The 27,310-nt window shown below is 34.5% G+C and overlaps 1 protein-coding gene across 3 annotated transcripts in view; it reads right to left on the bottom strand.

Annotated features, from left to right (window-relative positions):
- The window catches only part of LOC120353892 (pollen-specific leucine-rich repeat extensin-like protein 3), a 56,853-nt gene that overhangs the window by 16,094 nt on the left and 13,449 nt on the right, over nucleotides 1–27,310 (bottom strand). For 2 of the 3 annotated variants that reach the window (XM_039439331.1, XM_039439333.1), the window contains exons 2-6: nucleotides 19,114–19,198; nucleotides 14,906–15,062; nucleotides 11,015–11,071; nucleotides 4,050–4,078; nucleotides 45–155 (exon numbers count right to left, since the gene is read on the bottom strand). In XM_039439331.1, the coding sequence (XP_039295265.1) occupies nucleotides 45–155; nucleotides 4,050–4,065 (127 nt within the window). In that variant the 5' untranslated portion in view covers nucleotides 4,066–4,078; nucleotides 11,015–11,071; nucleotides 14,906–15,062; nucleotides 19,114–19,198. Of the gene's footprint in view, nucleotides 1–44; nucleotides 156–4,049; nucleotides 4,500–11,014; nucleotides 11,072–14,905; nucleotides 15,063–19,113; nucleotides 19,199–27,310 lie in introns of those variants that run through there. The other variant, XM_039439332.1, reaches the window with a different exon arrangement.

Below are 27,310 nucleotides of genomic sequence, written 5' to 3'. Positions count from 1 at the left end.
TTGAAATGTATTGTGGGAGAAGAGAGAGATAGTTGATGACTCACGTTTGACTCGGTGATAGGCCGTTTCATTGGCCCTCCCTTCCTCCGGTACGATGATCGCCGGGAGGAAGGGCAATTTTCCTATTCTCCCGAAAATAATGTCTCCGGGCAAAACTGTAAACAAACAAACAAACAAATAATTCACACATCTACAATCAAACACAACACCAATATTCATGAAGCGAGCTTCAAGTAGGTATGGCAGTATTTGATTAACATTAGTGCTGCTGTCCTTGTCTATCAGATCTTATCATGTCTAAGAGATCTGTTATCTTGAGGCCGCGCAAAGGCTAAAAATAAACTTTCTACTGGTGTAATTTTTCAAAGTTTTCCATCAAGCTATCAGAATGAAAAGGGTTTCCAAAGATTACATAGTATTAAATATCAAATACGACATTTGTAGTCTCCTATCATCCAGGAACAATACCCTAAGATTTTCGACTATACTTCTGAAACACACTGTTTATAAATTATATTGAATTCAATGTTCCTGTCACTGATGAAATTTCTCTCTATGCCGATGTTTGTACCTTGCTATTTAAGACCGTGCAATGGCTAAAAACAAACTCTCTACTGGTGATATTTTTCAAAGTTTTTCGATTTGTATATTATCAAGCTACTGTATCAAAATGGAAAAAGTTTTCTCAGGAAACATTTTTTTTCAATCATTACTTTCTGAGATATGAGCGCCTAAAGTTAAAATTTTTGAGACAACATTTCAAATTCGGTAAGAGATAAATCCATGAGATTCAGAGGATAAATTCTTCACGGTATTGTTGATTCATTAAAACAAAATCTTTCTGAAAATATTTATTTTTGAGTAAGTTATTCAATTTCACCAAAAATACCAGAAATAACTCAACTAAAAATTTTTCTTGGTTTTTTTGTGTAGTTGAGAAGTTGATATTGTGGTAATTATTCATATTGAATGGAAAAGACTAAGAAATTGTCAAAAACCACAGATTAATTTATACTTCTCTAAGTATCTTAGAAAACTATCAATCTAAGATACTTAGAAAAGTATCAATAAATCTGTGGTTTTTGACAATTTAGTTGACAATTTCTTAGTCTTTTTCTAGAAAAGACTAAGAAATTGTCAAAAACCACAGATTTATTGATACTTTTCTAAGTATCTAAGTATTGATTGTGATTTTTGACAATTTAGTTGACAATTTCTTAGTTTTTTTCTAGAAAATACTAAGAAATTGTCAAAAACCACAGATTTATTGTTATTGATACTTTTCTAAATATCTTAGATTGGTAGTTTTCTATCAGTATTAAGTATTAATAAATCTGTGGCTTAGTTGACAATTTCTTAGTCTTTTTCATTCAATATTTTTGGTAAATTGAATGATTTTCTCAAAAATTGATATTTTCAGAAAGTTTTTGTTTTATTCGATCAACAATACCATGAAGAATCTATCCTCTGAATCTCATAGATTTATATCTTACCGAATTTGAAATTTTATGTCCCAAAAATTTAAACTTTGAATGAAAAAAAAACTAAAAAAAGTGAAACTACACAAAAATTTAAACTTTAGACGCTCATATCTCATAAAGTAATGGTCGGAAAAAATGTTTCCTGAGAAAAACTTTTTCCATTTTGATACAGTAGCTTGATAATATACAAATCGAAAAACTTTGGAAAATATCACCAGTAGAGATTTTTTTTTTAGCCTTTGCACGACCTTAAATAGCAAGGTACAAACATCGGCATAGAGAGAAGTTTCATCAGTAACAGGAACATTGAATTGAATATAATTTATAAACAGGATGTTTCAGAAGTAGAGTCGAAAATCTTAGGGTATTGTTCCTGGATGAAAGGAGACTACAAATGTCGTATTTGATATGTAATACTACACTAATATTTCCAGGGTTATTATAGCATATAGGATACTTGTTTGATTGATCTATTCGGTAGCACGATAATTGAATATTTGTAATCACATGATTATTCAAAAACCTGAATTCTGTAAATATCTATCAGATACATACATTCACGAGAAATATACATACTCTAAAAAAAAAAATATGCCTACTCTATTTGAATTTGGACTTGTGGTTGAGCTTAAAGCTGCGTTTACACCAAAGTTATCAACATAATGTTAATAACTTAATCCTCTTAGATTCTTCAAGATTGAAAATAACTCATCATACACATGATGAACATATGTGTTTGTCAAGTTCCGTTCAATTTAATAGAATCTATGAGGATTAAGTTCTTAACATTCTGTTAAAACCATCTTTACTCCTCCCTGCACACGGACAAATTATCATCCAGGCAGGGAGAATTTATTCATGTAATTTATAACAATTTTATATTTTGTGAATATGTAATATTTTATTAATAAAACAATTTGAATTTGAATTTGAATCTTAAGAATGTAAATTTTCGACTTTCACAACAAATGTTCAAACGGGAAAATAGAACAAATATTGAATGGAAATTATTGTTATATTGTTACTCAATCCAAACAAGAGCCCTAAATAGTAATAATGTGAATCCTAGTTCTCCTAGTACTAATTTATCCATTTAATCATTCATTCATTTTTTCATTTATTCATTCATTCATTTATTCATTCATTCATTCATTCATTTATTCATTTATTCATTCATTCATTTATTTATTCATTCATTTATTCATTCATTCATTCATTCATTTATTGATTTATTGATTTATTGATTTATTGATTTATTCATTATTCATTATTCATTTATTCATTTATTCATTTATTCATTCATTTATTCATTTATTCATTTATTCATTCATTCATTTATTCATTTATTCATTCATTCATTTATTCATTTATTCATTTATTCATTTATTCATTTATTCATTTATTCATTATTCATTATTCATTTATTCATTTATTCATTTATTCATTTATTCATTTATTCATTTATTCATTTATTCATTTATTCTTTATTCATTTATTCATTTATTCATTTATTCATTTATTCATTTATTCATTTATTTATTCATTTATTCATTTATATATTTATCCATTTATTTATTTATCCATTTATTTATTTATTCATTTATCTATCTATTTCATTGTCATTGACAATCACAAATCATAATTATAATATATAATATGATTGGGAGAAGACAGCAGGCATATCCCAATACTGTCTTCTCCCAAATTTTTACAAATAAAAGTTTCAAAAAAGAATGAGGGTAAGATTCCACTTTTCTCATCAAAGAGTCCAATTTCCAATATGATAAATTAACGAAATTATCTATTTATGTAGTTGAGAAGTTGATATTGTGGTAATTATACATATTGAATGAAAAAAACCAAGAAATTGTCAAAAAACCACAAATTTTATTGAAATTTAGAAAGACCGGTTTCGGTTGTTAGGCCTACACCATTGTCAATCTCTGATGAACTGTCTTTCCATTCAATAGATTAACTAAATATTCTTTCTCAACTGGAGAAGTTAATGATTTAATCATTGAAAAGTATATTCTCTTGAAGAATAAAATGTATAAAATGTGATTCTTTTGACGAATAAAATATAAGAATTTTTTCAAACAGGATGGACATCTAATATTTCATCAGTCTTGCTGATATCAGCTACCTTCTATATAGAAGGCAGTGACACTGCAATTTTTTCACTTTTCACTGCCATTATAACGTGGACCTCACTATAGATAAAGAGAAGGAGAAGGAGGAACATGAGGAGGTGGAGGAGGAAAAGAGTTATAGAATGAATAGAGTGAATGAATATTGGAAAAAGAAAGAGAAGGAGAAAGAGGAAGAGAAAAGGAAAGAGAAAGAAAAAGAGAAAGAGAGAAAGGAAGAGGAAATGAAAGAGAAAGAGGAAGACGAAAATGATGAGGAAGAGGAAGATGAAGAGGAAGAGGAAGATGAAGAGGAAGATGAGAAGGACAAAGAAGAGGAAGAGGAAGAGGAAGAAAAGGAGAAGGAGAAGGAGAGAGAGGAAGATGAAGAGAAAAGAAAGAGAAAGAGAAAGAAAATAGAGAGAGAAATGCTTATACTTACACATTCCGTCGTGCATTCGTTGTTCATCTCTGAAAAATTAAACAGAATTTGCCAAGGTTTAGAAATTGGATGTACCATCAAAATGTTAAAATATCAAATGTCATAATAGCGAATTTCAAGACAATCCGAGAAAAATTCAACAAATTTGTCAAGTGAGGTTCAAATTGAAATGGTGCTTAAGGATGAAGCCGAATTATCTAAAGGAATGAGATGTCATACCTCTAGATGAGTCATGTGTAAATAATCTATTACTTATCATAACTGCTTCCTATAGGATGATTAATTTCCTTCTGATAAACAATAATAAATTGTACACCTAACTTAGTGAAAAATAGAGTGAATCAAAATGCCGAAACTGGAATAATAGCTGTTATGTAGCAGCTATGATGAACATATATTTTCCTACAGTTACCTCGAAAAGTGGCCATTCCTGCACTGATTACAGAACGCAAAGAATCACTTTTCCGCTCTAGTGCGGGAATAGTTATTTGTGCAACTAGTGCGCAAAGTGACAGTTTGCTGCACCGAAAGAAACGTTCACGCCCGAGCCGTAGGCGAGGGCGGAATGGCTTCTTGAGTGCAGCAGAGGAACTTTGCTCACGTATTTCACATTAAACTTTTCCTACAGTTACCATTGAATATGAAAAATGAATAATTATGGGTGAAATGATGGCTGAAATCCATCAAATGTTTGTGTGTGTGATGCTGTTATTAATAACAATCTTAATTCATTAAAAAATTAATAATCCAATTGAAGTTGAAAATTCTCAGCCAAAATTCTCATTTTTATTCATTCAAGAATCAGAAAAAATACAGATAGAACAAAAAATTCACATTCAACATACACGCCAGCAGCTTGTTGGCTGAACCGAGCTGCAAAATGGCTGAACACAACAAGATGGCTGAACCGACAAGCGCGCGACCTTTAACCCATTTAACCCACCAACTATTTTGTGTTGCCATGTTGCAAATCTGGAGTGCAGAAAAGATTTTTCCCGCACTAGAGAGGAAAAGTGAATCTTTGCGTTCTGTAATCAGTGCAGGAATCGTCAATTTTCAAGGTAACTGTAGGAAAAATTTTTTCTGCACTCCAGATTTGCAACATGGCAACGCAAAATAGTTGGTGGGTTATATGGAGGATTAGTGCACGAAAACAAAAATTAAGTTGGTAACAATGACTGTGGTAAAGTGTTGTGGTGCATGTTATACTAATATTAAGGACAATGAGGACAATGACAGTCACCACATGAGTGCCGCCTTCATTCATTTACTACTACATTATTATTCAATTTTATTTATTAATAATAAAATTACACAGAAAAACATTTGATGGATTTCAGGGAATTTTACTCATAATTACCCACTCTTTTCATATTCAATGGTAACTGTAGGAAAAATTAAATGTGGAATACGTGCGCAAAGTTCCTCTGCTGCACTCAAGAAACCATCCCGCCCGAACCGTAGGCGAGGGCGTAAAAGTTTCTTTCGGTGCAGCAAACTGTCACTTTGCGCACTAGTTGCACAAATAACTGTTTTCAAGCTCGAAATTGAAGTGTTTCTATTCTCTATTTTGAGAATTTGAAGTTTGTCTCATGTTTCTACAAAAGTTTCAAGACTCTGAGAAGTTTACAAAAATCAAGTCGCAGAAACTGGAATAATAGTTATGTAGCTATGATAAAAATATATTTTCGTGCTCGAAATTTAAGTGTTTTATTCTCTATATTTTAAGAATTTGAATTTTTTCTCATGTTTTTACAAAAGTTTTATCATCATTTTATCTAGATCTAAAATGTTTGTTCTGTTCTGATTCTGAAGCTGCTTTTACACCAAAGTTATTACCAAAATGTTCATTTTTCCGTCCTTATAGATTATATAAGATTGAACATAACTGGTCATACACATGATATTCATATGTGTTTATCAAGCTCCATTTAATCTAATGGGATCTATAAGGACGGTGAAATAAACATGAAGAGAGAATATAGCATGCGACGATATGATATAGGTTGTTTATGTTCCAATTTCCAGCAGTTTACTGTCGACTACTGTCTATTATAAATGTTCATTTTCCTTCCTTATAGATTCTATTAGATTGAACATAACTGGTCATACACTTGATGTGCATATGTGTTTGTTAAGCTCAGTTTGATTTAATTGACCGAGCGAAGTGAAGTCTAAGATTCAAGTCGACGGTTTGGCATTTCTCTTAATGTTTGAATGTTTAAATGTTTATATGTTGCGCATTTACGGCGAAACGCGGTAATAGATTTTCATGAAATTTGGCAGTTATGTTCCTTTTTAAATTGCGCGTCGACGTATATACAAGGTTTTTGAAAATTTTGCATTTCAAGGATAATATGAAAGGAAAAAGGAGCCTCCTTCATACGCCAATATTAGAGTAAAAATCAGACTATAGAATTATTCATCATAAATCAGCTGTCTAGTGGACTATAATACTACCCGTTCAGAAACATCGAACATCTTGAAAATGTATCTTTCCATCAACGTTGGAGACAGTTGCAGCCAGACCTGATAACAGCGCTCACACTCACATTCCAGGACGACACGTCACGGTACGATAGGACAGAAAGCTCTATGTTTATTTAGGATTTTCTCTAGACATTTTAAATTGATAAATTATTTATTGATTTTTGAGAAAACATAACAACAAGGCAATGTAACTCACTGAGCGCGAGGTCTACTGTTCACAGACCTACTAGTAGGATCTATAAGGACGGTGAAATAAACATTTATCATAGACAGTAGTCGACAGAGTAATCAGCTGGAAATTGGAACATAAACGACCTATATCATGATATATAATAGATCTTCGCATGCTATATTTTCTCTATGATTGAATACAGATATAGCAGTGGAAGAAAAAACGGAACCTTACTAATTCTAACACAATTAGAAATTAATTATATATTCTACCACCTCGAGTTAGTGAAATCCACATGAAAATTTCCTTTATTCCTATATCTTGCCTTGTGTTAAATAACTGATGATCATTTCGATCGGTTCAGTGAAAGTTAGTTGATGCAAATTGTGTTAATATTCTCAAGAAAATTAGAAGTGCATTGTCCCAGCTCATGTTAACGACCTTATGTGAATATTGGATGCGTTCTGTGCTATGCTCTATGTTAATTTTATGCTTTCTATTGTATGTTGACGTTGAGTGAGTTATACCATAGAGAAACAATAGCTTAAGTATATATCCCATGGTATAGGGCGTTTATGTCGCAACTTTTACTGTTATCTCAAGCCGATTACTGTCGATTATTGTCAATTTTTACTGTTTTGTTGGGGTGAGAATGTATGAACGGCACAATTTCAGAGATACCAGCGTCACACAGCTGCATAGGAAAGAACTACGTGGACTATCAGCTTGAGATAACAGTAAAAGTTGCGACATAAACGCCCTATACCATGGGATATCTACTTAGGCTATTGTTTCTCTATGATATACAGAGTGAGTCATATGTATGGGAACCCTCCAATAAATTTAAGACTGTTGTAGATATAATACTATAACTTCCAGGATAAGTTATTGGTCAAATACTCTTCCTTTTGACGTACAACTGAATTTCAACCCCTTATGAGAGGTTGACTTAGGGGTTGTAACTCGATTATTTTAAATGTAAACACCCATTGTGTGGTATTTCATTTTGAAGGCCTTTTTAGAACATCAATAATAATGTTCTATCATACTTGTATCTAAAATGGCGGCTGATTGAAGTATTAGTTTTTATGGAAATTAGGGGGTGTAACTCAAATTTTTTGGATGTTAACACTCATTGTGTGGTATATCATATTGAAGGACTTTCCCGGACAAGAAAAGTAACATCAATAAAAATGTTCTATGATACTTGTATCCAAAATGGCAGCTGATTAAAGTTTTAGTTTTTATGGAAATTAGGGGGTGTAGCTCAAATATTTTGGATGTTAACACCCACTGTGTGTTATATCATTTTAAAGGCCTTTCTAAAACATGAAAATTGAAATCAATGAAAATGTTGTATGATACTTTTATCAAAAATGGCGGCTGATTGAGCTTTGTCGATTATTTTTTCTAAAACTGAAACTTCAATCAGCCGTTATTTGGATAAAAGTATCATAGAGCATTTCTATCGATGCCATTTTTCTTGTTTTACAAAAGTCTTTAGAATAATGTACCACACGATGAGTGTTTACTTCTGAGATATTTGAGTTACAACCCCTAGGTGGCCCCCTTATGAAGGGTTGATATTTCGTTGTACGTCAAAAGGTAGAGTATTTGACCAATAACTTATCCTGAAAGTTACAGTATTATATCTATTACCCTATTTTGGACTTTTAAAATTTTATCTAAATTTGGGAGAGAAATAGTACAAGGAGTATCCTTAGTTTTTCTCCCCAATCAGTGCTTCTTTGTAAAAATAATAAATAAATAAATATCTACAACAGTCTCCAACTTATTGAAGGGTTCCCATACATATGACTCACTCTGTATGCTTCTGCTATAAATTACTGAAACATGATTGGAAATATATCAAGTTGTATATATATTATCAACTACCTTTTCATTCTATCAGAAAACTTGATGATATATTCTATTGTGTCAATACTTTACACAGAGAATAAGAGCATAGAGAAACAATAGCATAAGTACATTAACACTTTATCAAAATTTTTTGAGAGAAACAGTACAGGCTCAGCCTAGTTTTTCCTCCATGTCATAATTCAAAAAAAAAAAATTAGTAGCCACCATCTTTAATTAGATATCCCATGGTATAGGGCGTTTATGTCACAACTTTTACTGTTATCCCAAGCCGATAGTTCACGTAGTTCTTTCCTATACAGCTGTGTAACGCTGATAGTCTCTCAAATTGTGCCGTTTATACACTATCACCTCAACAAAACAGTGAAAATTGACAATAGTCGACAGTAATCGGCTTGAGATAACAGTAAGCTGCGACATAAATTCCCTATACCATGGGATATCTACTTATGCTAGTGTTTCTCTATGATAAGAGTGAGTGAGTACAGTCAATTATTCTATGTTAATGTTAGAAGTTTTTATGGTAATGCTGTCAATCAAACTATGTTAACATTGTTAATTACTCTACGTTAAGATTCTCGATTAATCTATGTTAACATTGTCATTACTCTATGTTAACGTTATCAATTACTCAATGTTAACGTCGTTAATTACTCTATGTTAAGATTCTCGATTAATCTATGTTAACATTGTCATTACTCTATGTTAACATTATCAATTACTCTATGTTAACGTCGTAAATTACTCCATGTTAAGATTCTCGATTAATCTTTGTTAACATTGTCATTACTCTATGTTAACGTTATCAATTACTCAATGTTAACGTCGTAAATTACTCTATGTTAAGATTCTTGATTAATCTATGTTAACATTGTCATTACTCTATGTTAACGTTATCAATTACTCTATGTTAACGTCGTAAATTACTCTATGTTAAGATTCTCGATTAATCTTTGTTAACATTGTCATTACTCTATGTTAATGTTATCAATTACTCTATGTTAACGTCATAAATTACTCTATGTTAATTTTATCAATTACTCTATGTTAACATTGTCATTACTCTATGTTAATTTTATCAATTACTCTATGTTAACATCATAAATTAATAAATATCTACAACAGTCTCCAACTTATTGAAGGGTTCCCATACATATGACTCACTCTGTATGCTTCTGCTATAAATTACTGAAACATGATTGGAAATATATCAAGTTGTATATATATTATCAACTACCTTTTCATTCTATCAGAAAACTTGATGATATATTCTATTGTGTCAATACTTTACACAGAGAATAAGAGCATAGAGAAACAATAGCATAAGTACATTAACACTTTATCAAAATTTTTTGAGAGAAACAGTACAGGCTCAGCCTAGTTTTTCCTCCAATGTCATAATTCAAAAAAAAAAAATTAGTAGCCACCATCTTTAATTAGATATCCCATGGTATAGGGCGTTTATGTCACAACTTTTACTGTTATCCCAAGCCGATAGTTCACGTAGTTCTTTCCTATACAGCTGTGTAACGCTGATAGTCTCTCAAATTGTGCCGTTTATACACTATCACCTCAACAAAACAGTGAAAATTGACAATAGTCGACAGTAATCGGCTTGAGATAACAGTAAGCTGCGACATAAATTCCCTATACCATGGGATATCTACTTATGCTAGTGTTTCTCTATGATAAGAGTGAGTGAGTACAGTCAATTATTCTATGTTAATGTTAGAAGTTTTTATGGTAATGCTGTCAATCAAACTATGTTAACATTGTTAATTACTCTACGTTAAGATTCTCGATTAATCTATGTTAACATTGTCATTACTCTATGTTAACGTTATCAATTACTCTATGTTAACGTCGTTAATTACTCTATGTTAAGATTCTCGATTAATCTATGTTAACATTGTCATTACTCTATGTTAACATTATCAATTACTCTATGTTAACGTCATAAATTACTCCATGTTAAGATTCTCGATTAATCTTTGTTAACATTGTCATTACTCTATGTTAACGTTATCAATTACTCTATGTTAACGTCGTAAATTACTCCATGTTAAGATTCTCGTTTAATCTTTGTTAACATTGTCATTACTCTATGTTAACGTTATCAAATACTCTAGGTTAACGTCGTGAATTACTCTATGTTAAGATTCTTGATTAATCTATGTTAACATTGTCATTACTCTATGTTAACGTTATCAATTACTCTATGTTAAATTCGTAAATTACTCCATGTTAAGATTCTCGATTAATCTTTGTTAACATTGTCATTAGTCTATGTTAACGTTATCAAATACTCTAGGTTAACGTCGTCTATGTTAAGATTCTCGATTAATCTATGTTAACGTTGTCAATCACCCATGCTAGCGTTGTTCCCCTAGTCACTATCACTCACCTCGTATGGTTCGGAACCTACCTAAATTATGAGTGAACGCTGGGAACGGGCAGTTATGAGGATCGTCACCTCATTCAGCTAAAAAATTCATCTATTAGAAACTAGAATTTAATGAGAAGGAATTGAAATCATAAAAGTATCCAAATGGAGATAGAAAATGCATCTATTTGAAACTAGAATATATTTAATTATATTTCAATATATAATTGGAAAGGTATGGAAATCATAGAGAAGATATCATCTGGAAAATGCATCTATTGGAAACTAGAATACATAGGAAGGTATGGAAATCATGAAAAATATATCATCTGGAAAATGCATCTAGATTTGTCAAATAAGTTGTAAGGATGAATGTTAACTCAATTGATTTATTATATTGATAGGATCAGAATGAAATACATGTTCTCAAGCTGCACTGTAAAACTGGCAAATAATTTACGCACTCAAATTGAAATAGAATTATTATAAATTTAGAGATAAGAAGAGAAACAAAGATAGCTATTATAGCCTACTGTATTATATAGAAGAGAGAAAATAATTATCATAATTCTGTAATAGATATGGAGATGAAGATGAGAACGACAAGAAAGTGGAGAAAAATAGTTGTGATACTGTAATATGTTGGAAGAGATGAAAAGAGAGAGGTAAATAATTTATTATAATCTGTGATAATTATATAGAAGAGACAAAAAAGTGGAAGATTCAGATTCAGATTCCTCTATTCATGTGTTTAACAAAACATAAGAGATGAAATGAGAGAGGTGAATAATTATAATCTGTGATAATTATATAGAAGAGAGGAAAAAGTGGAAGATTCAGATTCAGATTCCTTTATTCATGTGTTTAACAAAACATAATTCAACTTACGTTCTAGCGTTGAAAATAAATACCAGTAGCGGTAAAATGACATGGTGAATCATATTAAACTAATGAGTTCTACAATAATATTGAGCAAGAATAATGATGAAAAAAGTTAAGATACTACTGTAATGTTTTCACATGAAACGGTGAAGTTTGGACCTTAAGAAGTCCATTCTCAGAGAGGGTAGAGAGAGAGAGAGAGAGAGAGAGAGAGAGAGAGAGAGAGAGAGAGAGAGAGAGAGAGTGAGAGAGAGAGAGAGAGAGAGGAGAGAGAGAGAGAGAAAGAGATCATTGATTTATTTATTATATGCCAGGTCTTGACGAACATATTGCATTTAAAAACATTACATATTATTAAAGAAATGCGAAATTAAAAAAATATATATACTTATAAATAGACTAGATATACAAAAGAGGTAATTTTATATAAGCAAACCTCCTCTTCTTCTTCTTCTTCTTCTTCTTCTTCTTCTTCTTCTCCTTCTTCATAATCATCAAACCCTTCTGTCTCTCAGCGTCAGGAGATTTTGTACTTTTCATAGATTTGAGCTGCGTTTACACCAAAGTTATTAACAAAATGTTAATAACCTTATCTTCATAGATTCTATTAGATTGAACATAACTTATCATACACATGATGAACATAAGAGTTTGACAAGTTTCGTTCAGTCTGATAGAATCTATGAAAATTAAGTTATTAACATTTTGTTAATAGCTCCGGTGTACACGCAGCTTAAGTTATCTATAAAAACTTGTGAATAAGCAAACTAAGTTACAAATTTCAAAAGTAGAAACAAGTTATTATAAAGAGAAAAAAATAATTGTAATATGGGCTATAGACTAATCATGGCGTGCTGAACAAAAAAGCTTCTATAGTGATGCCCACATTATAATGGCAGTGTTTGATTAGCAATGGTATAGCTATCCTTGTTAATCATTCAGCAAAGCAGATAGCGCTATCTCTTTCTCGCTTTGATCTGTTGCCAGATCGTCTTTGAGCAATGTTGAGAATTGATAATCAATTAACAAAATATTTCATCTTTATTATGAAATTATTGGAAAATAAAATTTCTTGCTTTGTAAAATATAATTGTTTATTGTAAACAAGAATGAACAGTTAATATTACATCAATAAACCTGTATCAGCTACCATCTATAGAGGGCATTGACAAGACAGAAGATCGGAAACGCTGTTCTGCTACCTTCCTCCACTGCCATTATAACGTGGACTACACTATAAGGCTTAACTCACACTTACGCGACTCAGGTCGAGAAGAGACTCGACTATAGTGGAGAGCATGTTGTGTTTCCAAATGGTGACACTCAGACCAGTTGATTCTAGTCTCCGCGACGTCACCATTTGAAAACACAAATGCACTCCACTAGAGTCCAGTCTCTTCTCGACCTGAGTCGCGTAAGTGTGAGTTAAGCCAAATACATTTTTTGAACAAAGCAAACTTGAATGTGTCCCAGGAATTTGAGGGGCCCTGGGGTGCCAGGGGGAAAATTTTATAAATAGAAGTATCACGTACACCCTGAGTAGCTTCAGAGGTCGGTGATTGATACCCAGGTGTTGCTCCTGGATGACTTAGCTCAGTCGTAATGTGGGCGGGGGAAGGAGGCAAGTCGAAGTCTGGGGAGATGGAAAGATAGGGACGGCAGACAACAGTCCGCTGTGCCCTGGGGAGAAGGAAGAATAGGGACGGCAGACAACGGTCCGCTGTGCCCTGGGGAGAAGGAAGAATAGGGACGGCAGACAACGGTCCGCTGTGCCCTGGGGAGATGGAAAGATAGGGACGGCAGACAACGGTCCGCTGTGCCCTGGGGAGAAGGAAGAATAGGGACGGCAGACAACGGTCCGCTGTGCCTGGGGAGATGGAAAGATAGGGACGGCAGACAACGGTCCGCTGTGCCCTGCGGAGAAGGAAGAATAGGGACGGCAGACAACGGTCCGCTGTGCCCTGGGGAAATGGAAAGACAGGGACGGCAGACAACGGTCCGCTGTGCCCTGGGGGAATGGAAGGACAGGGACGGCAGACAACGGTCCGCTGTGCCCTGGGGGAATGGAAGGACAGGGACAGCAGACAACGGTCCGCTGTGCCCTGGGGAAATGGAAAGACAGGGACGGCAGACAACGGTCCGCTGTGCCCTGGGGGAATGGAAGGACAGGGACGGCAGACAACGGTCCGCTGTGCCCTGGGGAAATGGGAGGACAGGACGGCAGACAACGGTCCGCTGTGCCCTAGGGAGATAAAAGGACAGGGACGGCAGACAACGGTCTGCTGTGCCCTGGGGGAATGGAAGGACAGGGACGGCAGACAACGGTCCGCTGTGCCCTGGGGAAATGGGAGGACAGGATGGCAGACAACGGTCCGCTGTGCCCTAGGGAGATAAAAGGACAGGGACGGCAGACAACGGTCCGCTGTGCCCTGGGGGAATGGAAGGACAGGACGGCAGACAACGGTCGCTGTGCCCTGGGGGAATGGAAGGACAGGGATGGCAGACAACGGTCCGCTGTGCCTGGGGAAATGGGAGGACTGGGACGGCAGACAACGGTCCGCTGTGCCCTGGGGAAATGGGATGACAGGGACGGCAGACAACGGTCCGCTGTGCCCTAGGGAGATGGGAGGACAGGGGCGGCAGACAACGGTCCGCTGTGCCCTAGGGAGATGGAAGGTTAGGGACGTACGGCAGCCAACGGGCCGCTGTACAAGGAGCAGGAAGGTTGTGAGCGGAATGCTGTGGACTAAGGCTCGTCCGGCGTTTAAATACTCCCCCAAAGTGGAGGGGATGGAGTTGTGCTGCCGCCAGAGGCGGTGGAAATCGTCTCGATGCGCCGAAGATGGTGCTCCATCGGTACCTTCCTTATCTCCGCGGTCGGCTAGCTTTGCTGATAGCCGAGCGTCTTTCAATAATATTATTAACTACTTTCTTGTCACAATTTTACTTTGTGACAGAAGAGACAAGAAGAATCACAAAAATAATAATAATTCTGTGATATATAGAAGAGATAGAAAGAGAGAGAAAAGTAAGGTTGTGTAGGTTACTCACTCAGTGAGGACGCGGGCACGGCGTAGGGGAGGCTCCGCGCCTTCTCCCTCGCCATCATCTCGTGGCCTTCTCCGGCCTCGCCTGGGGGGCGCAGGGGGCGCCTGGGGGGCTATTCCAAAAGCCATCAGAGCCACTCCCATCAGAATTTGGGGAATACCTGATAATAACAGAAATATATTTTTAAAAAATTATACAAAAAATAAACAAAGAATATAAAAATATATATATATATATAAAAATACAGTAAATATGACAATCATTCCCACCATAGAATACATGACTATAGACTATAATATCATCCCCAGCAAAGCTGAGCCGAATATAATTACAAATTAATCTATCATTGTAGTTTAATAAACTTATAGAGGCCCGATTACACAGAAGTCCGTTAAATTTTAATCGTGATTAAGCCTATCAGAGAGGGCGCTTTCGGAAAAAGGCTGTCTGTAAGAATCAATTTGATTTAATTTATCTAAACATATACAAATACAATCCAGGTGATAACAACAGGTTCTCTCCCAAAACTGATTTACACCTTAATCTTACTTTATTCAGCAAGAAATTATATTTTTTCGATAATTTCATAGTTAAGATGAAATATTTTGTTAGTTAATTATCAATCATACATTGTTCAAAGACGATCTGGCAACAGAGAAAAGCAAGAAAGAGATAGCGCTATCCGATTTGTTGAATGATAGACAAGGATAGCAATGCCATTGCTAATCAAACACTGCCATTATGACGTGAACCTCACTATAGCATTATTACTTTCCTTGCCCTATTACCATAGGTAAGGAAAGTATTGCTTTCCGAAAAAAATGAAGGTACCCCAATTTCTAAATTTCTATATGTTTCAAGGTCCCCTGAGTCCAAAAAAGTGGACTTTTTTGGGTATTGGTCTGAATGTGTGTGTGTGTGTGGTGTGTGTGTGTGTGTGGTGTGTGTGTGTGTGTGTGTGTGTGTGTGTATGAGTGTATGTGTGACTGTGTACACGATATCTCATCTCCCAATCAACGGAATGACTCGAAATTTGGAACGTGAGGTCCTTACAATATAAGAGTCAGACACGAACAATTTCGATCAAATGCGATTCAAGATGGCGGCTAAAATGTTGTCAAAAACAGGGTTTTTCGCGATTTTCTCGAAAACTGCTTCAACAATTTTGATTAAATTCATACCTGAAATAGTCATCGATAAGCTCTATCAACTGCCATGAGTCCCATATCTGTAAAAATTTCAGGAGCTCTGCCCCATCCATGCAAAGTTTGATTTTAGATTCTCAATTATCAGGCTTCAGATACAATTCAAACAAAAAAATTCGAGTGGAATAGATTGAGCATGAGAATCTCTACAATTAAAATCGAAAATAAGCTCGAAATTCGAGAAAATGTGATTATCCAATTGCAAACTGTTGGCAACTGTTGATTCTATTAAATGATTCACTATGAAGAGATAACAGACCTCGTGTGTCTCCAGCGTTATTGCCCTGTCACCAGCTGGCTCAAATATTTGAATAGTAGACTTGAGATGCGCGGGAACACTAGCGTCAGGTGATCAATTTCCATAACGGCAAGGAAAGTTGTGTGAGTGCGCCACACCAGATTTTTTATAAAGATAAAGAAAACAAAAAAGTTTCAGCCAGAGCTCATAACATGCTATCCTTGTCTATCATTCCCCAAAGCAGATAGCGCTATCCTTTCCTAGCACCGAAATGTTGCCACATCGTTTCAAAAAATAAAAAAATATTATTAAACAAAAAAAATATTCAATCTAAGTCATGAAAATTCATTATTTGATCATTGAAGCATACATTTCCTTCACAAATAAGATTTTTCATTCCAAACAAGAATGATCAGTTACTGATTGCCATATTTAGGTCCACGTTATAATGCAAGAGGAGGAAGATCGGAGAACATTGTTGTTCATTCTCTGCCTTGACATTGTCTTTTATAGAGGATGGTTAGTTATTACAGGTGATCTGATGTAATATTAAGGCCAAGTTGCACTGAAGCCGGTTAATTTCAACCGTGATTAATTTCACGATAACCAATCAGAGAAGGCCGTCTTGATAAGACGTTTCTCCAATTGGTTCTCATTGAATTAATCAAGATTAAAATTTAACCGGCTTTTGTGCAACTTGGCCTTAATATTACTTCAGATTACTGGTGATAACTATCCTCTATAAATAGAAGGCAGTGAATAGACAAAGATGTTCTCCGATCTTACTTCTCTATCATTATAACGTGAACCTAATTATGGCAGTCAGTAATAAGCGACAAGCACTAATTTAAAAAATTTGGTGTGGTGCACTCACACAACTTTCCTTGCAGTTATGAAAATTGGATACCTGACGCTAGTGTTCACGAGCATCTCAAGTCTACTATTCAAAGATCTGAGCCAGCTGGTGACAGGACAATAACGCTGGAGACACACGAGGTCTGCTATCTCTTCATAGTGAATCATTAATAGAATCAACAGTTGCCAACAGTTTGCAATTGAATAATCACACTTTCTCGAATTTCGAGCTTATTTTCAATCATAGATGAAAATTTTACTAAACACCAATTGTAGAGATTTTCATGCTCAATCTTTTCCACTTGGAATTTTTTGTTTAAATTGTATCTGAAGCCTGATAATTGGAAATCTAAAATCAAACTTTGCATAGATGGGGCGGAGCTACTGGAATTTTCACAGATAAAGGACTCGTGGCAATTGATAGAGCTTATCAATGAGGTAACAATTTGATCAAAATCGTTGAAGTCGTTTTCGAGAAAATTGCGAGAAATCCTGTTTTTCACCTCATTTTCGCCATGACACACACACACATACACACACACACACACACACACACACACACACACACACACACACACACACACACACACACACACACACACACACACACACACACACACACACCAGTACCCAAAAACCACTTTTTTGGACTCAGGGGACCTTGAAACGTATAGAAATTTAGAAATTGGGGTACCTTAATTTTTTTCGGAAAGCAATGAATAAATAAATGTTTCATTGTAGCAGCAAAAGTGAACATCAAATGCATTACGTCAAATGGTAACAAAAGTAGACACTCAACAAATAAATAGAACTATTAAATACTATAAGTCACAATCGTACACAGGTAACAAAGAGTACACATCATAACTATTTCTACACCAAGTAATTATTTACTTAAGTTATTTACTTTTAGTTATTTTATAACTATTCTACACCAGGTAACAAAGAGTAACACATCATAACTATTTCTACACCAAGTAATTTTTCTCTGATCTCAATATAACAATCAAGTAATAAGGCTATTTTCCACTTCAAGATTTATTTCGAAAAATGTATCTATTGTATGAATACTATTTTCTGACAAAATTGCTTTTAATTTATTTTCTAATTTTACAATCTCTGGGTTCCTGATTGAAGGAGGTAAAACATTATAAAATTTTATCGCTGTATAGATGAAAACGTACAGGTGTTATTGAACCTGATTAAACTCTAAGTAGCCCTGCCCTATTCCTTGTTTCATATGAGTGATATGAACCCAAATCTTCATATAAATGGATATTTTCGTTGAATACTTTCCTTACGTATGGTAATAGGGCAAGGAAAGTAAGGAGGAGAAATAAATTATTTTTTCGTACAGTTACGTTGGAAAGTGGCCATTGCTGCACTGATTACAGAACGCAAAGAATCACTTTTCCGCTCTAGTGCGGGAAAAAATTTTCTGCACTCCAGATTTGCAACATGGCAACGCAAAATACTTAGTAGGTTATATGGAGCAACAGTGCAGCAAAATCAAAATGAAGTTGGTAACAGTGACTGCTGTGGCTGCTATAGTGAGCAGAGGTGCAACCAAGCACAACGCGCTAATTATTAGTATTAGATATTATAACAAACGACAACATTTTTATTCAATTCGACAATAAATTAAGGTTTTTATCAATAATAAAATTACACAGAAAAACATTTGATGCATTTCAGGCAATTTTACCAATAATTACCCACTTTTCATATTCAATGGTAACTGTAGGAAAAACTTAATGTGAAATACGTGCGCAAAGTTCCTCTGCTGCACTCAAGAGACCATTCCGCCCTCGCCTACGGCTCGGGCGTAAATGTTTCTTTCGGTGCAGCAAACTGTCACTTTGCGCACTAGTTGCACAAATAACTATTGACATGATTATAATGTGTTTTGTTACCTGGCCGCACCCTGTTGTTCCTTAGAGCGTAGGGGTGAGGGGGCCTACGAGGCACCACCCTCGATCTCAGGATCAAACCCTCCATCTGAAACAGAGACAAATTAATTCATTCATTTAAAATTCATTCAACCATTCAACTCTCTTCTCGTCTATATCCACAGACTAGCGGGAATTCGTGCTTAGAACTGGAGCAAATCTCTTGTAAAAAGGCCTCTCTCACCTATGTCCAGGGAACATAAAAAAGTAGAATAATTGAACGAGCGTTGGCAAGTTCTTAATTTTGACTCAAGACCAAAGTCGTTGTCTGTCTGTCAGTGTGTGTATGTTGTGTTCTGAACAATAACTGCAGCTGAACAATTCGATCAATCAGTTTCAAATTTTTAACACAAATTTGGTGAAAAAGAAGGAGGAGAAGGAGAGGGAGAAGAAGAAGGAGAAGAAAAAGGAAAAGGAGGAGAAAAAGAGAATAAAAAGGAAAAGGAGAAAAAAAAAGGAAAAGAGAAAGAAGGAAAAAGAAGAAGAAGAGAAGAAAGTGGAGAAGAAGGTGAAGAAGAAGAAGAAGAAGAAGAGAAGAAGAAGAAGAAGAAGAAGAAGAAAAAGGAAAAGAAGAAGAAGAAGAAAAAGGGAAAGAAAAAGAAGAAGAAGAAAAAGAGGAAGAAAAATAAAAATAAGAAGAAAAAGGAAAAGAAGAAGGAGAATAAGAAGGAGCAGAAGCAGAAGAAAAAGGGGGAAATGAAGAAGGAAAAGAAGAAGAAAAAGACGAAGAAGAAGAAGAAGAGGAGAAGATGGATGATTATGTAGGAGATCTTAATCTATATATATAAAAGCGAAATAGCACTCACTCACTCACTCACTCACTCGCATAACTAAAAATCTACCGGACCAAAAACGTTCAAATTTGGTAGGTATGTTCAGTTGGCCCTTTAGAGGCGCACTAAGAAATCTTTTGGCAATATTTTAACTCTAAGGGTTGTTTTTAAGGGTTTAAAGTTCGTCTTTTAGCATGTATATTCTTCTTCTCCCAATCTCTTAATTATAATTGAAATTTCCATATCATATGTTACTATAGAACTATAATCTAGATAGAGTACCTCTTCGAAACAGTTGTTAACTGGCAACTAAATTAATAATTTTGTCAGGTTGGCATTAAGTTGAGTTGACTTTGTTAGGTTGGCACCAAGTTGAAGATTTAAATGCATTTATCGCGGAAAAATTGATTGGGCACTGCTACTTCAATCCTGGGAATATTATATTTCTAGCCGTCAGGCTCGCTTCGCTCGCCATATCCGTTTAGCCAGACGTTTAGTCTGGACCCCCGACTGGATTGTCCTAACATGATAAAAATGCTCAAATGAAAAATGCAGGCGAGCGAAGCGAGCCTGCTGATCTTATTCTTGGATGATCCAGTCGGGAGTCCAGGGGGCGGAGCCCCCTGGCTAGACGGATATGGCGAGCGAAGCGAGCCTGACGGCTAGTAATAAATATTATTTCATATCTAGTTGCATTAAGCAATAGAGAAGTTTGTTATTATTCTTGATTATATATGTATTATCTTTCTACATTTGTATACTCAAGGAATATTATTCATAATATCGGGGACCGAGCTTCGCTCTGGAGTACAAAAGCATAAAAAAATTATTACGAGAGAAGAAAAATTATAATAACATTCATACAGAAATGTTCCATCTAATAACAGATAATTGAGATTCTATTCCAGGGGAATACAAAAATTTCCCTCACAAATGCCCAGTTGCTCAAAAACCGGTTAAATTTTAATCCTGATTAAGTTCACGTGAACCAAATCAGAGAAGACCATTTCAAAAACATGGATCCACTGGAACTAATCACGATTGAAAATAACCCAGCTTTTTTGCAACCGGCACACTAAGTACCTGATTGAATGATAACAAAAGTTCAACAGCTGAGTCATAATTTTGACACAATCCCACACACATGAACTCGCTCACTCCCTTCATCATAAACAGACGACGAAATAATTATTATCAGCTGTTTTCCCAAGGATGAATAATAGTCATCCTTTTAGTGTACTTCAGCGAGTTTTCCCAGGGATGAGACCTAGTGCAATCGAGTCTTTATATTATAAACCTACTGTGTTCTGAATTTCGTGAGAATCGTTAAGAGCTGTTTTCGAGATCCGGTAAAATACAAACATATAAACATATAAACATCCAAACATCTGAATATCTAAACAGAAGTTGCTCGTTTAATAGTATAGGATGGGATATTCATGTCCCATGAATGAAATTCGAACATTAGTTCTAGAAAATCTACAAGGGAAATTTTAATTTGCGTTCGAGGTGCACTAGATTGATATTTTTTGAATATATGTGCAATATTTGGAGATTTAAATCATTCCCGTTTTTCCAGTATGCAATTCATAAGTTGACATGTTTTGATGCGAACAAACAAACACAACCCTACTCTCTCTTAAGTTCCGCTCACACCAAAGTTATTGACAAAATTTTTATTTTTCCGTCCTTATTGACCGAACGTAGTGAGGTCTACGTTTTAACTCGGATTTGCTTTTGTCTGTCTGCATGTAACGCGATTACGGCCAAACGCGTTTGATAGAATTCGATGATATTTGGCAGGAATATTCCTTTTAAACTGCGCGTCGATGTATACACAAGGTTTTTTTTTAAATTTTTCATTTTAAGGATAATATGAAAAGAAAAGGAATTCCCACATACTCTGATATCACTATATATATATATATATATATAATATATATATATATATATATATATATATATATATATATATATATATCACCTCCTCTGAAGATAGGATTAATCAGACTATAGAATTATTCATAATCAATCAGCTGACAAGTGGATTATTCAGTGCATGGATTATACAGATGTCTGGCAATATCTTTCTCTATAAGGAAGGGTTTCATATCTTTTATGATGCGTGCCCATCAGTATCAATATTCTCACATTTGAAAAACAAATTCAATAGATAATTAAAAATAAAATAAAAGATGATTAAATGAACTAATTAATGCTGAAGAAGTTATAATATTCTTGATTGAAAAAAAAATTGAATAGTTGAAATTTTTTTCATCAGATGTAAAGATTATCACGGAACTGGATAAATTATCATAATGGGATACGAATTCAAACAACGTGAACTGAGTTTATTAATATAAGTGAGTTTTTCATCTTGGAGAAAACAAATAACAGTTTTCAAGAGTATATATTATGGTTCAACTGAATCAATTAGAACAGGTGACATCAGATATTTGTGGATGAGAAAACTGCGTGAGGTCTACTGTTCACAGAACTACTAGTAGATTCCATTAGATTGAATGGAGCTTGAGAAACACATTATGCAAATCATGTGTGGGATAAGTTATGTTCAATCTTGTGGAATCTATAAGGACGGAAAAATAAACATTTTGTTGATAATTTTGGTGTAAAGGCAGTTTGATTCTTTCAATCTTGCAAGAGTTGCAAGAGAGTTAGAACTTTGCAATGGATTCTCAAAGTATAAACAACAGAATAATTATTAAATTCGAAAAGGCTCTTCCACAATTTTCAAACCGACCGTTTTCTGAGCAGAAAACACTGATGTGTTTTGTATATTTTCGTCGCTGCAAAGTCCGTTCACATCCAATGTACAGACAAGGATAGTTTGAGAGAGTGAGAGGGAGTGAAAGAGGGAGTGAGTGGGAGAGGAACAGAGTGACGTACAGTGAGATACAAAAACAGATAGAAAGAGAGAGATATAAAGTGAGAGAGAGGGAAAAAGGAAGAAAGTGTGTGTGAGAGAGAGAGAGCGTGGAAGAAAGATGAGAGATACAGAGAGATTGATTGATTGAGTACTTTATTTATGTAAATTACAATATATACTGGCTTATACACTTATACAATAGCATACAATACAGCAAAATTATAGATGAATTTACATAATATAGACTAAGAAAATAATTATTGAACTGTATATGATATGAAAAAAGCAATTTGTAATAACTATAGATAATTATAATTATTGTAATGCATTTAGACTACATAAATTGGTGAAGACTTGGACATATCAATGTCCATTCTTCGGAAAGAATATTAAAAATATCCTTCTCACTAACTCTCTAAATTGTAGATGCATAAAAATTGTAAATCTAGAGACAGAGAGGATGAGTGAGATATACAGTGAGAGAGAGAGAGAGAGAGAGAGAGAGAAAGGAAGAAAGTGTGTGTGTGTGTGTGTGTGAGAGAGAGAGAGAGAGAGTGTGAAATAAAGATGAGAGATACAGTGAGAAAGAGTGTGTGAAAGAGAGAGGGTGGAAGAAAGATGCAGATCTCGACAAGTTATTGCAAGCTAAACAGGTTGTTGCTGTTGTTTGTCAGAAACATAATTCTTGAAATCAAACCTCCAGACAGAAAGAAATCAGAATCATCAGTTTTGAGCAAGGAAAATAACAGAATTAGAAGTCGGAGTCGAGCGGAGTCAGGTTGCAAGTGGCGACTGATAGCTAAACAATGAAAGAGAAAGAGGAAGAGAAAGAGAGAGAGTAAGAGAAGTTTCCAGCTACAAAACTGTTTGTAACAAGGCACAGCTGCAAAACAATAGCAGAACAATGGACAACACAAGCGGCTTTCATCTCTGATTCATATTGTTTAAATTCAAATATTCATATTGATTAAAACTTTTACAATATTTCCATTAATAAATAAATCCTTAGTTTGAATAATGAAATTAACGTTTTGGTAGAGAGTTAGTGGGGAGGATATTTTTAATATTCTTTCCGAAGAATGGACATTGATATGTCCAAAGCTCCGCCAATTTATGTAGATGCATAACATATAATTATTATCTATAGTTATTATATTACAATTGCTTTTTCATATCATATACAGTTCAATAATTATTTTCTTAGTCTATATCATGTAAATTCATCTATAATTTTGCTGTATTGTAAGCTATTGTATATAAGTGTATAAGCCAGTATATATTGTAATCTACATAAATAAAGTACTCAATCAATCAATCAATCAATTCTCCCGCCCATTGGATACAAAATTGAAAAACTGTGAAAATCTAGACATTTGAATATTTGAAACCAGTATCATAGTCTAATCGCCGTCCTGAACTCGGACCTGTTTGAATTTTTCTTCTAGCACTAAAATTGAGATTTCTAAGGATATCATGATAAGAAACTGTAATAAGGGAGCGATAACAGAATAGGTGGGAATTCATTAATAAAACAAAATGAATCTTATAGCACCCTTTATTCTTTAAAAAACTTCAGAATAGTTGAACAACTAGTCTCGGTTTACACAATCTTAAGGTTCTAAAATAAAATAAAATTCAATAACTGTTTCCTAATTATTAATATAAAACGAACATATATTTAAATTCATATGTTCGTTTTATATTACTTAGGAAACAGTTATTGAATTTTATTTTATTTTAGAACCTGAGATGGTGTAAACCGAAACTAGTTGTTCAACTATTTTAAAGAAATAAGATTTATTTTGTTTTATTAATTTAAAAGCAGCCCATTTTAATAAGTGTTTTATAAAGTAGGAATTCATATATTTGAATTTTTGAAAACGGTATAACAGTCTACTGGACTTCCCGATCATGAAGCAGTTTTCATTTCTCTTCTATCATGAAAATTGAGTTTTTAATTGAGTGGATAATTTGTGATAAGAGCCTGTGATAACGTAGCGATAACAACGTTTTTGTGAAAATTGAGATATTTGAATTTTTCGAAAAAGTATAATGGTCTACTCGCCCTCCTGGTTAAGAAACAGTTTGAATTTTCCTTCTATCACTAAAATTGAGATTTCTTGAAAATTCTGATAGCAGCCTGTCTGTGATAAGGAGTTGTAACAACTAGATTTCGTTAAAATTAAGATATTTGAATTTTTGAAAGGAGAATAATGTCAACCCGCCTTTCTAATAACAAAACAGTTGGAATTTTCCTTCTATCACAGAAATGAAATTTTCTTGAAAATTCTGATAAGAGCTGTGATAAGAAACTGTAAAAACAAAAATTTGTTAAAATTAAGATATTTGAATTTTTGAAAGAAGAATAATGTCAACCCGCCTTCCCAATAACAAAACAGTTGGAATTTTCCTTCTATCACTGAAATGAAATTTTCTTGAAAATTCTGATAAGAGCTGTGATAAGAAACTGTAAAAACAAAAATTTGTTAAAATTGAGATATTTGAATTTTTCAAAGAAGTATAATGGTCTATTCGCCCTCCTGGTTAAGAAACTGTTTGAATTTTCCTTCTATCACTAAAATTGAGATTTCTTGAAAATTCTAATAAAAGCCTATCTGTGATAAGGAGTTGTAGCAACTAAATTTCGTTAAAATTGAGATATTTCAATTTTTTAAGAAAGTATAATAGTTTACTCGCCTTCCTGGTTGAGAAACAATTTGAATTTTCCTTCTATCACTAGAATTGAGTTCTCTTCAAGAATTCGATAAGGGCTTGTGATAACAAAGCTATGATAACAAAATTTTGTTAAAATTGAGATATTTGAGTTTTTCGAAAAATATAATGTTTCACCCGCCTTTCTGATTACAAAACAGTTGGAATTTTACTTCTATCACTGCAATAAAATTTCCTTGAAAATTCTGATAAGAGCCTGTGATAAGGAAACTGTAACATATTGAATGAAAAAGACTAAGGAATTGTCAAAAAACCACTGATTTATTGATAATCAGAGATATTTGAATTTTTCGGAAAAGTATAATGGTTTAATCACCCGTCTGATTGAGAAACAGTTTGAATTTCCCTTCTATCACTGAAATAAAATTTTCTTGAGAATTCTTTATAAGAGCCTGTGATAAGGAACTGTAACATCTAAATTCTGTTAAAATTGAGATATTTGAATTTCTCAAAGAAGTATAAATTTACTCGTCTTGCTGGTAAAGAAACAGTTGAAATTTTTACCCTATCACTAAAATTGAGATGTGATTATGATAATGAGGAGGAAGAGGAGGATGAGGAGGAGAGGAGGTGATGGAGGGAGAAGAGGAGGAGGAGGAAGATGTGGCGGATAAGGTGAATGAGGAGGATGAGAAAGAGGATGATGAGAAAGAGGATGATGATGAGAAGAAGGATTGAGAAGGTGTAGGAGGAGGAGGTAGAGAGAAAGGAAGATGGAGGAGGAGGAGGAGAAGGAGAAGAAGAAAGGTTTAGGAGGTGGAGGATTAGGTGGTGGCGGAGCAGGAGGAGAAGGAGCTAGCCTAAACGGCCGGCCGGGCCTCAACACTGAACCAGCAGATTTGAAATGGAGCTCTGTGATTGGCTAAGAGCAGATCACATGACACGTCCCAGGGCAAAGGCAAGCCACAGCTCATTTCAATGGTAGGGAGAGTGTGAGAGAGACAGTGAGTGAAAGAAAGAGAAAGAGTATTCGACAAGAAGTCAACAAACTGATGACTCCTGAAGAATATGACCGTTGGCGGGAACAAAATCGAAGCAAACATAAACATAAACTGATTCAAGACAAAACAAACTGCGCGTGCACTCAATTCTTTTGTTGGATTCTGAAAATTTCTCTACAATAGAATACTTTTCAGTCGATCTGAAATCGAATCGTCAAATCTGGTTTAGAATATTACAGAAATTATCGTTGCTATACTGAAGTCCACGTGGAGTAGATAGAAAACAGTGTTGCCATTTGTGCCCTGCCTTGATTAATATTATATTTCTAGATTGTTTGGAAAATGGCAACGTTGCGGAGCTAGAGAAGGAGAGTGCTTTCTGTTTTGTGGAATGATAGACAAGGATAGCAACACCGATGTTAATCAAATACTGTCATTATAACGTGGATCTCACTCTAGAGAAAGAGAGAGCTACCTGCTTTGTCAGATGATAGACAAGGATAGCAACACCAATGTATCAGATACTGCCATTATAACGTGGACCTGAAATAATCGTTTCTAGTAAGCTTGGTATTGTTTAGTTTCGTGGAAAGTCGTACGACTAATGACAGCGGTAAGTCGTACGACTAATGACAGTGGAAAGTCGTACGACTAATGACAGCGTTTTCTCGACCTAGCGACCACACAACGTGAAATTGAATAATGAAAAGAAATCAATAATATTCCCAAGGAAAAAATGAGAATAATGAATGGTTTTCGACGAGAAGCTTTGCAGCCAGAGTTTACAGTGTAATAATTGAAATGTGTCAATCTACATTTTATTCTCT

This window comes from Nilaparvata lugens, chromosome 12, assembly GCF_014356525.2.
Source record: "Nilaparvata lugens isolate BPH chromosome 12, ASM1435652v1, whole genome shotgun sequence".
In the NCBI taxonomy this organism is placed as follows: Eukaryota; Metazoa; Arthropoda; class Insecta; order Hemiptera; family Delphacidae; genus Nilaparvata; species Nilaparvata lugens.
Note: the sequence above shows the minus strand (reverse complement) of the source record. Positions and strands in the feature narration are given on the sequence as shown.